General features: G+C 32.0%; 1 protein-coding gene across 1 annotated transcript in view; it reads left to right on the top strand.

The window, feature by feature from the left end:
* The window catches only part of LOC135222902 (uncharacterized), a 54,016-nt gene extending 44,229 nt beyond the window's left edge, over window positions 1-9,787 (top strand). Inside the window, exon 14 of the mRNA XM_064261294.1 lies at window positions 7,783-9,787. Coding sequence (XP_064117364.1) covers window positions 7,783-8,042 — 260 coding nt within the window. The 3' untranslated portion in view covers window positions 8,043-9,787. The remainder of the gene's footprint in view (window positions 1-7,782) is intronic.
* Window positions 9,788-12,893: the final 3,106 nt, after the last annotated feature.

Here is a 12,893-nt window from a genome sequence, read left to right as displayed (position 1 = left end):
AGAACAGTTACCATCCCAATTCAACGTAAATTACTTTTTTCCCTTTTGTTAGAACAGTTACCATCCTATTACAATGTGAATTACTTTTTTCTCTTTCGTTAGAACAGTTACCATCCCATTTCAATGTGAATTACTTTTTTCTCTTTTGTTATAACAGTTATCATCCCATTTCAATGTGAATTACTTTTTTCCCTTTCGTTAGAACAGTTACCATCCCATTACAATGTGAATGACTTTTTTCTCTTTTGTTATAACAGTTATCATCCCATTTCAATATGAATTACTTTTTTCTCTTTTGTTATAACAGTTATCATCCCATTTCAATGTGAATTACTTTTTTCTCTTTTGTTAGAGCAGTTACCATCCCATTTCAATGTGAATTACTTTTTTCTCTTTTGTTATAACAGTTACCATCCCATTTCAATGTGAATTATTTTTTTCCCTTTCGTTAGAACAGTTACCATCCCATTTAAATGTGATTACTTTTTTCTTTTGTTAGAACAGTTACCATTCCATTTCAATGTGAATTACTTTTTTCTCTTTTGTTAGAGCAGTTACCATCCCATTTCAATGTGAATTACTTTTTTCTCTTTTGTTAGAACAGTTACCATCCCATTTCAACGTGAATTACTTTTTTCTCTTTCGTTAGAACAGTTACCATCCCATTTCCATATGAATTACTTTTTTCTCTTTCGTTAGAACAATTACCCTCCCATTTCAATGTGAATTATCTCTTTCGTTAGAACAGTTACCCTACCATTTCAATTTCAATTACTTTTTTTTCTTTTCTTAGAGCAGTTTTCATCCCATTTCAATGTGAATGACCTTTTTCTCTTTCATTAGAACAGTTACCATCCATTTCAATGTTAATTACTTTTTCTCTTTTGTTAGAACAGTTACCTCCCATTCCAACTCCTATGACTTTTTTCTCTTTCGTTTGAACAGATACCCTCCCATTTCAATGTGAATGACTTTTTTCTCTTCGTTAGAAAAGTTACCCTCCCATTTCAACGTCGATTACTTTTTTCTCTTTCTTTAGCTAAACAATTACCATCCCATTCACATGTGAACTTCACTTTTATTCTTTTTTCCTTTTAGTTAGAGCAGTTACCCATCCCATTTCCATGCTGACAATTTACTTTTTTTCCCTTTCATGAAGAACAGTACCAGCCCATTCTTTCAAAACATGAAATTACTTTTTTTCCCTTTCTTGTTCGAACAGTTACCATCCCCATTACAATTTGTGAATTACTTTTTTCCATTTCGTTAGTTAGCGCAACAGTTTACCAATCCCCAATTTCAATGTGAATTAATTTTTCTCTTTAGTTACAAAGGCCACTTATCATGCCCATTTCCAATGCTTGAAAATCTTTTTTCGCTTTTTTTACAGAGCCAGTAACCAGCCTCATTTCCAAATTGCTAAATTTACTTTTTTTTCTCCTTTACTTCTCAAAACAATTAACCCTCCCATTTAAACAATGTATAAATTACACTTTTTTTCCTCGTTTTGTTCGAGCAGACAGTTTACCATCCCATCTTTCAATTGGAATAAACTTTTTTCTCTTTCGTATTAGAACAGTTACCATCCAATTTCAACGATTAAATTTACTTATTTTTTTCCCTTTTGTTAGAAACAGTTACCATCCCATTACAATTGGTGCAATGACTTATTTCTTTTTTATTCTTTCATTAGAAAGTTACCATCCCATCTTCAAACGTTACAATTGAACTTTTTTTCCCTTTTTCGTTAGTAACAGTTTACCATCCCATTACAATGTGAAATTACTTCTTTTTCCTTTCGTTCCGTTAGAACTAGTTTACCAATCTCGCCCATTGTTCAATGTTGAATTTACTTTTTTCTTTTTTTCTTTTAGTTACGAGCAGTTACCATTCACCCATTTCAATGTTGAATTACTTTTTTTCTCTTTCATCAAAACAATTACCCTCCCATTTCAAATGAATTATTTTTTTCTTTTGTTATAACCAGTTATCATTTCCAATTTTCAATGTGAATTAACTTTTTTCTCTTTGTTTAGACAGTTACCATCCAATTGCAATGTGAATTACTTTTTTCTCTTCTTAAAAACCCAATTACCTCCCATTTCAATGTGAATTACTTTTTTCTCTTTTGTTTATTAAGTTATCATCCCAATTCCAATGGAATTACTTTTTTCTCTTCTTTAACAACATTACCTCCCATTTCATGTGAATTAACTTTTTTCTCTTTTGTTAGAGCAGTTACCATCCCATTTCAATGTAATTACTTTTTCCCGTTCTGTTTTTTAGAAACAGTTACATTTCCCATTTACAAAACGTAATTAACTTTTTTCCCTGTCGTAGAACCCAGTTACCATTCCCATTACAATGTGATAGTAACTTGTTCTCTTTGTAGAAACAGTACCAATCCCATTCCAATGTTGAATTAATTTTTCTCTTTTGTTATAAACAAGTTATTCATCCCATTGTTTACCAATGCTGAAATTACTTTTTTCTCTTTTCTTTGGGAAAAGCAAGTTACCCTCCCATTTCAATGTGGAATTACTTTTCTCTTTTCTTTAAAACAATTACCCTTCCCAAATTTCAAGGGAAACTTTTTTCTCTTTTGTTAGAGCAGTTACCATTACCACATTTCCCAATGTGAATTACTTTTTTCTCTTTCGTTTGAGAACAAGTTACCATCACATTTATAACATAAATTGACTTTTTCTTTTTTCCCTTTCGTTTAGAAAACAGGTACCATCCCATTAAAATGTGAATTACTTTTTTCTCTTTCGTTAGAACAGGTACCAATCCAATTCAATGTAAAATTACTTTTTCCCGTTTTCGCGTTAGAAACAGTTTACCATCCCATTACAATCGTGAATTACTTTTTTCGTGTCGTTAGAACAGTTTACCATCCCATTTCAATGTGAATTACTTTTTCTCTTTGTTTTATAACAGTTATCCATCCCCATTTCAATGTGAATTAATTTTTCCCTTTCGTTAGACAGCACCATCCAATTACAAGGGAATTTTGAACTTTTTTCTATTTTGTTATAAACAGTATTCATCCATTCCCAAATGGAAAACAAATACTTTTTTCTCTTTGGCATAATAACAGTTATCATCCCATTTCAATTGGAATTACTCTTTTTCTCTTTGTTAGGAGCAGTTACCATCCCATAAGTGAATTACTTTTTTCTCTTTTGTTAGAACAGTTACCATTCCCCAATTTTTTTTCGTCAAGTGAATTACTTTTTTGCTCTTTTGTTAGAAGCCCCAGTAGTTACCCATTTCATGCCAATTTCGGGGGTTGAATTTACCTTTTTTCCCTTCTTTTGTAGAAAAGTACCCTTTTTCATCTTTTTTCAACGGTGAATTACCCTTTTTTCTGATTTCGTTAGACAGTTACCACCCATTTCCATATGAATTAGTTTGTTTTTTCTCTTTCGTTTGAGAACAATTATTCCCCTACCCATTTCCCAATTTCGTGAATTATTTTTTCTTTCGTTAGTTAAACGTTACCCTACCATTCAATTTCAATTACTTTTTTCCTCTTTCTAGACGCCCACCGCTTCCTTTCGAACCTTACCATCCAATTTAATGTGAAGACCCTTTTTTCTCTTTCATTATTAGAAACAGTTGCCATCCCCATTCATATGTGAATTACTTTTTTCTCTTTTGTTAGAACAGTTACCCTCCCATTCCAACTCCTATGACTTTTTTCTCTTTTCGTTGTGAACAGTTACCCCTCCCATTTTCAATGTGAATGACCTTTTTTCTCTTCGTTTAGAACAGTTACCCTCCCCACCAGTTCAACATCTATTACTTTTTCTCTTTCGTTTAGGATCAGAACAGTTACCCTCCATTTCAACGTCGATTACTTTTTCTCTTTCTTTAGAACAATTACCATCCCATTTAAATGTGAAAATTACTTTTTTCTCTTTTGTGAGAGCAGTTACCATCCATTTCCATGTGAATTACTTTTTTCCCTTTCATTAGAACAGTTACCATCCCATTTTCAAAACACATTAATTACTTTTTTTTCCTTTCGTTCGAGACAGTTACCATCACATTATTACATGTGAATGACTTTTTTTCTCCTTCGTTAGAACAGTACCATCCCATTTCAATGTGAAATTAATTTTTCTCTTTTTGTATAACAGTTATTCATACCCATTTCAATGTGAAATCCTTTTTCTCTTTTTTTAGAGCAGTAACCATCCCATTCAGATGCAAATTTACTTTTTTCTCTTACTTTAAAACAATTTACCCTCCCCATTTCAATGTGAATTACTTTTTTCCTCTTTGTTTTGTAGAGCGTTTACCATCCCATTTCAATGTGAATAACTTTTTTCTCTTTCGTTAGAACAGTTACCATCCAATTTCAACGTAAATTACTTTTTTCCCTTTCGTTAGAACAGTTACCATCCCATTACAATGTGAATGACTTTTTTCTCTTTCATTAGAACAGTTACTATCCCATTTCAACGTAAATTACTTTTTCCCTTTCGTTAGAACAGTTACCATCCCATTACAATGTGAATTATTTTTTTCTCTTTCGTTAGAACAGTTACCATCCCATTTCAATGTGAATTACTTTTTTCTCTTTTGTTATAACAGTTATCATCCCATTCAATGTGAATTACTTTTTTCCCTTTCGTTAGAACAGTTACCCATCCCATTACAATGTGAATGACTTTTTTTCTCTTTTGTTTTTTATAACAGTTATCATCCCATTTCAATATGAATTACTTTTTTCTCTTTTGTTATACATTTATCATCCCATTTCAATGTGAATTTTACTTTTTTCCTCTTTTGTTAGAGCAGTTACATCCATTTCAAAGTGATTACTTTTTTCTCTTTCGTTAGAACAGTTACCATCCCATTTCAATGTGAATTGCTTTACTTTCTTTTGTTATAACAGTTACCATCCATCCCATTTCAATGTGAATTATTTTTTTTCTTTCGTTAGAACAGTTACCATCCCATTTTAATGTGAATTACTTTTTTTTCTTTTCTTAGAGCTGTTTCCATCCCATTTCAATATGAATGACCTTTTTCTCTTTCATTAGAACAGTTACCATCCCATTTCAATGTGAATTACTTTTTTCTCTTTTGTTAGAACAGTTACCCTCCCACTCCAACTCCTATGACTTTTTTGCTCTTTCGTTTGAACAGTTACCCTCCCATTTCAACGTGAATGACTTTTTTCTCTTCGTTAGAACAGTTACCCTCCCATTTCAACGTGAATTACTTTTTTCTCTTTCGTTAGAACAGTTACCCTCCCATTTCAACGTCGATTACTTTTTTCTCCTTCTTTAGAACAGTTTACCATCCATTTCAATGTGATTACTTTTTTTCTCTTGCGTTAGAACAGTTACCATCCCATTTCAACGTCAATTACTTTTTTCTCTTTGGTTAGAACAGTTACCATCCCATTTCAATGTGAATTACTTTTTTTCTCTTTCATTAGAAGTTACCATCCCATTTCAACGTGAATGAATTTTTTCTCTTTCGTTAGAACAGTTACCCTCCCATTTAAATGTGAATTACTTTTTTCTTTTTGTTAGAACAGTTACCATCCCATTTCAATGTGAATTACTTTTTTCTCTTTCGTTAAAACAGTTACCATCCCATTTCAACGCCTATATGACTTTTTCCTCTTTCGTTAGAACAGTTACCATCCCATTTCAATGTGAATTACTTTTTTCTCTTTCGTTACAACAGTTACCATCCCATTTCAATGTGAATTACTTTTTTCTTTTTCGTTAGAACAGTTACCATCCCACTTCAATGTGAGAACAGTTACCATCCCATTTCAATGTGAATGATTTTTTTCTCTTTCGTTAGAACAGTTACTATCCCATTTCAATGTGAATTACTATTTTATCTCTCATTAGAACAGTTACCATCCCATTTCAACGCCTATGACTTTTTTCTCTTTCGTTAGAACAGTTACCATCCATTTCAACATAAATTACTTTTTTCTCTTTTCGGTAGAACAGTTACCATCCATATGTGAATGACTTCTTTCTCTTTTGTTAGAACAGTTACCCTCCCATTTCAACGTAAATTACTTTTTTTCTCTTTCGTTAGAACAGTACCATCCCATTGCAATGTGAATTTTTTTCTCTTTCGTTATAACTGTTACCATCCCATTTCAACGTAAAATTACTTTTTTCTCTTTCATTAGAACAGTTACCATCCCATGTCAATGTAAATTACTTTTTCTCTTCGTTAGAACAGTTACCATCCCATTTCAAAACTAAATTACTTTTATCTCTTTTGTTAGAACAGTTACCATCCCATTTCAATGTGAATTACTTTTTTCTCTTTCGTTAGAACAGTTACCATCCCATTTCAACGTAATTTACTTTTTTCTCTTTCGTTAGAACAGTTACCATCCCATTTCAACGTAAATTACTTTTTCCTCTTTCGTTAGAAGTTACCATCCCATTTCAACGTAAATTACTTTTTTCTCTTTCGTTAGAACAGTTACCATCCCATTTCAACGTAAATTACTTTTTTCTCTTTCGTTAGAACAGTTACCATCCCATTTCAACGTAAATTACTTTTTTCTTTTTCGTTAGAACAGTTACCATCCCTTATTTCAACATAAATTACTTTTTTTCTTTTGCGTTTGAACAGTTACCATCGCATTTCAATGTGAATGACTTTTTTTTTTTTTCTCTTTCGTTAGAACAGTGACCACCTCATATAACTCAATACAAAAGGACAATAAGTAGTTTCTTGCCCATCAAAACATAAGCTCAAACTAAGGGAGTGCATATCATCTTTTTTTTCAACATCCTCTCTATATAAGAATTAGTTCATTTTATTATATTAAGAACACCTTATCCCATCCAACACTTGCATATTTTGATGGGGTCGTCTATGTCTACTAGTCCCTCCTAACCTCAGTTTGAATCTTGACGTAAAAGGATTATTTGTCGTTTCCCCTCAAAAATTTAGGATTTCGTAGTGTCCAGTCAAGAGGCTTATCTATAAATGTACGGACTACTAAACAAAAATCACCAGAAACATGTCGATTTTAAAGGCCAATTTTCTAAACATAACAGTTGCCCCGTTCTGATAATCCAGATGCGAGTTCGAGTCTCACCCGGCCGTCAGAATATCTTCAATTCTCTCTTCATCTGGATCTACGCTTAGTAGCGACAAGCGCTTCCGAAGCGGGAAGAAATCGAGGAAACGAGAGGGTATTGTGGTCATTAAAATTGCAGACGTGTCTGGTAAAAAGTGACCAGTAGATTCTAGATAGAAATATACATATATATATATATATATATATATATATATATATATATATATATATATATATATACATATATACTATATAATCATCATCATCATCAGCCATTGTTAGTCAACTGCATGACAAAGGCCTCCAAGATGTCTGTTTCTATGGCATTCTATACCACAAATTTCCTTAGCTCGTCAATCCATCGTCTTATCTTCCTTCCCCTGCTTCGTTTGCAATCTCTAGGGACCCATTCTGTTATTCTTTTTGTCCATCTGCTATCTGACATGCTCATTATATGTCCTGCCCACATCCATATCTTTTTCTTGTTGTTAGAATATCCTCTACTTTAGTATGCTCTCGTATCCATGTTGCTCTGTATATATGTATATATATATATATATATATATATATATATATATATATATATATATATATATATATATATATATATATATATATAGTCATATAAAATGTGTGAGAGTAAACCTACGTTCCATAAGCTTACGCACTTCTTAACTGTTATCCTTCCTTGCCCACAGCCTGCAGTTCGGACCCACTGCCTCCATACAACACTATTCAATACAACTACACAGGAATCAAGACGATTGGAACATTAGTTGCCTACTACTGCGTGGGAGGGCGCTTCGTCAACATGGACCCTTACTACTACAGCTACTGCGACGGGCAGACGTGGAACCTGACGGATATGCCCCCGTGTGAATGTAAGTTTCTAAGTTCAATTGAGAGTGAAATACTTATGCACTTTAACCCGGTAGGGGAGGTAACGCCGCCAGTATAACTCGAGTTGCACCGCAGGCATTAATTAAAGTTCTTTGCAACGTCCCTTCGGCCCCTAGCTGCAGCATCTTTCATTCCTTTAACTATACCTTCGTTCATATTCTCTTTCTTCGATCTTACTTTCCACCCTCGCCTAAGAATCGTTTCAACTTCATTTTCAGCGCCAAATGACCTTCTAGGTCGTAGCGATTGGCCTAAATTTTATAATCCAATTCCAATTCTATTTGTTACATTGAAAATATTCGGTAACGTCACTGAAGTCCTGATTTCTCCTCTGTGCGCTGGTTTGAATCCACGACAGGACGAAATTATTATCAACTAAAACATTCCTCTTCGGTTAACAAAAATGAAAATATATTAATTTTGAGGTAGAACGAGTTGCATATTAAAGGACATTTGTAGCTTAATGCATGTATCTACATTATAACGAAATTTTTCGTGAATCTGATCAATTCTCTTTATCAGTCAGATCGATAAAGGGAATCGACCAAGTTCTCGAAAGCTCCCGTTGCATAAGTATTTTTAAACATATACACTAATATCTATGTGGAGTTTTCCGCCATTTTAGCGATTAGTGTGATTATGAGATTTTTATAAATAACGTATCTGTTAGCGTAATTCTTGTACTAAAGTAGAGCATGTTGCACTTGGAACCAAGAAAAAACAAATAAATAGTTAGCCAAACATAACAATATGATAGGAACGATTCTTATGTCTAAAACCCATAAGGCAAGACACAATAAAAAAAAATCTACCATTTCTACCGATGAAAAAAACGTGGAAGTATAATCGGAAAATCAACAACTTTTATCAAATTTCCATAAATACTTTATCAAACCATTAGTTTTAAATGATTAAGTTTATGAATTGATAAAAATTCTCTTAAAAGCTGCTGCTAACAGGAACAGTAATTATTACTGAAAATACTTTTCTGATATTTAAAAAAAAAAAAACTAAAAAAATTTAAACATTTGCTCATTTTTTATTGCATTATCTGAAGTTAGCAATTGCTTCTCCATTATAAAATGTACAGGCAACCAAACTAAATAATATTTAACTATGAACACTCACCATTTTCCATTTCTATCATTCACATGTCCCGTCCGTTCAACGAGTACCTCATTATCCACTGTGGTGAGTATACTTTGATCATAGAACTAAATAATACCTTATTCATAGAACTAAATACTATCTTATTCATAGAACTAAATAGCCTACATTTCATACAAAAAAGGTACTACATTCAAAATCTGTAATCCCAACATTCAAATAATTACAACAGGTTCATGCATTCGATTTTTCTTAGAAGAAACAGAAGACATACCTTCATTTGCATGGAATACAGATTATTCAGAGCTAGAGGCTAATAATTCCATGATATATAATTTATAATCCTAATGAAAGTCTAAATGTAATAATGTAATGAATATAAGGCATATATACATACATGTATATTATATGTATGTATGTATACATTCAATGCTTCAAAAGAAACAACAGGCCAAGTACTCTCGTGTATTTAACACATCTTCAGGGCATAGAGCAGTGCCCCACAGAAGTGTCAAATACACAAAAGTTTTTGGCACTATGTCGTTTCTCTCTAAACATTTCTTGTGGATTCAGCCTATGTGTGTTTCATTTTAAATCACGAAGAAATAAAAAATGTGATGATTATACGAACAAAGTTACAGCCACGAAGGAAAATTCAAAGACCGGAGATGCTAAGTACTTTCGTCTTATTACCAAGAGTTGCTGTGACCATGTCTTGGTGATAAGACGAAAGTAGGTACTTAGCATCTCCAGTGTTTCAATTTTCCTTCGTGGCTGTAGCTTTGTTCAATATAATATATATATATATATATATATATATATATATATATATATATATATATATATATATTATATATATATATATATATATATATAGAGAGAGAGAGAGAGAGAGAGAGAGAGAGAGAGAGGAGAGAGAGAGAGAGAGAGAGAGAGAGAGGAGTATATATTGAATTACATGAAATTATAGATAATCTATGTAAGTATCATGATTAAACTTAATATCATTTTGTTACTCATAGCATATCAGACATTTTCACTTTTCTATCTGCCTCCATCCTTATCATCATTACCATCTCTATCATTTCACCATGCCTTCTTCACTATCTTCAATTAACATGAATCTTTTAATATGAGAGGCTGGATTGTCCCAAACAATAAATGTAATGTATTTGTAGTTTGTTATTTTTCCTTGAAATAAATTATGTCTACCTGTCTTCGGTAATTGTCTAAATTCTTAATAAAAGTTACCTGTGATTCTGTAGTTTCCCTACCTTTATAATAACTACACTTGTCACTTTTGCCAGACTAAGCATAGTAAATAAAAATCCTAATCAATAAACTTATTTACACCAGTGAAAATGTATAACCCTTCCAGAAAAAAGGGTTGAGGCCCCGAGACATGTGAAATACGAAATTAAATAAAAGGAAAATACTACCTGAATAACTTCTGTCTTGTTTGATTGTCAAAATGCATCCAACAATGTTTTAATAAAATATTAAGAAAGAGTAAGTTCCCCCTCCTCGAGCCAGAGACTTTAAGGTAGAAATACATGAAAATATATATATTATATATATATATAGATATTATATATATATACTATATATCTATCTATATCTATATATATATATAGATATATATATAGATACTATATATATGTGTGTGTGTGTGTGTATATATATATATATTTATATATATGTATATATATATAGATACATATACTATATATATATATATCTTATATATATATATATATATATATATATATATATATATATATATATATATATATGAATATATATTTTTCGTTAAAAGCAATTGCTTTAGTGGCATCAATAGTTTCTTGCAGGTATCTTCATACCGACGAAGTTTTTCCGATTCTCGTTTCGTCAATTTCTGGTGAAATATACGCAGACTTCCTTCTTCCATTTATTGAATTTTGTCACGACAGCTGTTTCGCCTTATGGCATTATCAAGCGACTACTGACTTACAATCTGACCTTTCGGCCTATTTATCTCATCGTGTGGGAGGTATGACCTCGAGGTATGGGTACTGGTTAGTCTAGGGATTAACAGCTTAAGGGCGTTGTTTTAGTTACAAAGAATATAAGGACATATGTACTGCGACAATAAGAGTGAAAGTTTAAACAGCTGGTTTAAATAAATATTCAAAATATACTATATTATATATATATATCTAATCTAGATAGATATTAATCTTATATATTAATCTATATATATATAGAATAATCTATATATTGAATCACTTGATCACAAAGTAATCTAAAACGTGATGCTATGTATAAATAAAGGTTTTTTTGCCACGAAGGAAAAAATGAAAAAGCGAGATAGCCAAGTACTTTCGGTCCTGTTCGGACCCTTTACTGGGGCAAACTGATTTTACAGAGGACAACATAGTCAAAAGAAGGCTTAATATCCAAACTGACACTACAAGATTAGCAAAAAGGGCAATTTTCCTCTACAGAAAGGAGGAAACGCCTGAGGGTAGCCACACCTTGGGGGACACACAGTAAACAAGTTATTCTTCCAGAAAACAGTACATTTTGAAAAAACACGGAAGCATATACAATTTAATATCATGAAATTTACACAAATTTTCCCAAAAAATTATTATTAATGAAAAGACGAAAGAAAATATAAATATATATATCGAGCAAAGAAAGAGGGAGAGAGAATGTCGAACCAGAGAGAGAGAGAGAGAGAGAGGAGAGAGAGAGGAGAGAGAGAGAGAGAGAAATAATAACTATATACATGTGGGACTAATTTATTAGTTGTTCATTTATTTTAAGGTCCTTCATAAACATCTTACAAATCAAATATATGGGTCCAAATGGTACATTCCCAGACTATGATTTAGGTTGTTTTTATTAGTGATTTGTATAATTGCCGATTGCAGTAAATTTCATGAAACATAATCATTAGATCTAGCAATTACCGAGGTATCACCCCAATTAATACAATGAGATTTTTCACTCAGATGGATAAACAGTGCTTTGAAGTCTGGGCTTGTTCTAACTGAATACATATGCTGCTTAATACGTACACATAAATTTTTACTTGACTGACCAACGTAAAACGATGGGCAATCCTTACAAGGAATTTTGTAAATGATGTTGCTATTTGTTACGGGACTATTAATTAGCATATCTTTAATGGTATTGTTATAAGAGAACACTACATTAACATTAAAACGATTTAAATATTGATTTTATGGTTTCAAATCCACGAAAGTAAGGTAAGCTAAGTACATTTTTAGGCATATCTTTTTTATTAATAGCAACACTATAAAACTTTTTGTGAGCTTTTTGATAACATAAATCAATTAAATGAGGTGGGTAGCAGAGATCGTTTCCTATATTTTTTATGTATTCTATTTCTTGGTCAAGATATTGTGGACTCGTGATACGCAAAGCGCGTAGGAACATAGAAGAAAAATTGAAATTTTAATATTAAGATGGTGGCCAGAATAAAAATGTACATATGTTAAATTATTTGTGGGTTTTCTATAAATACTGAATTTGCATTGGAAAGATTCTCTATGTATTAATACATCTAGGAAAGGGATGACATTGCTATTTTCGATTTCAACAGTGAATTTTGTGGATGGCACTAAATTATTCAATTTAGACAGTAAATCATTTACATCGATACCAACAGGTAGGACTACTAAGATATCATCGACATATCGGTACCATTTTAAGGGGACAAGTGTGATATTCGGGAGGTGTTGTCTCTCAAAAAATTCCATATGTATTCAGTTAGAACAGCCCAGACTTCAAA

Source organism: Macrobrachium nipponense, chromosome 8 (genome assembly GCF_015104395.2).
Source record: "Macrobrachium nipponense isolate FS-2020 chromosome 8, ASM1510439v2, whole genome shotgun sequence".
Classification (NCBI taxonomy): Eukaryota; Metazoa; Arthropoda; class Malacostraca; order Decapoda; family Palaemonidae; genus Macrobrachium; species Macrobrachium nipponense.
Note: the sequence above shows the minus strand (reverse complement) of the source record. Positions and strands in the feature narration are given on the sequence as shown.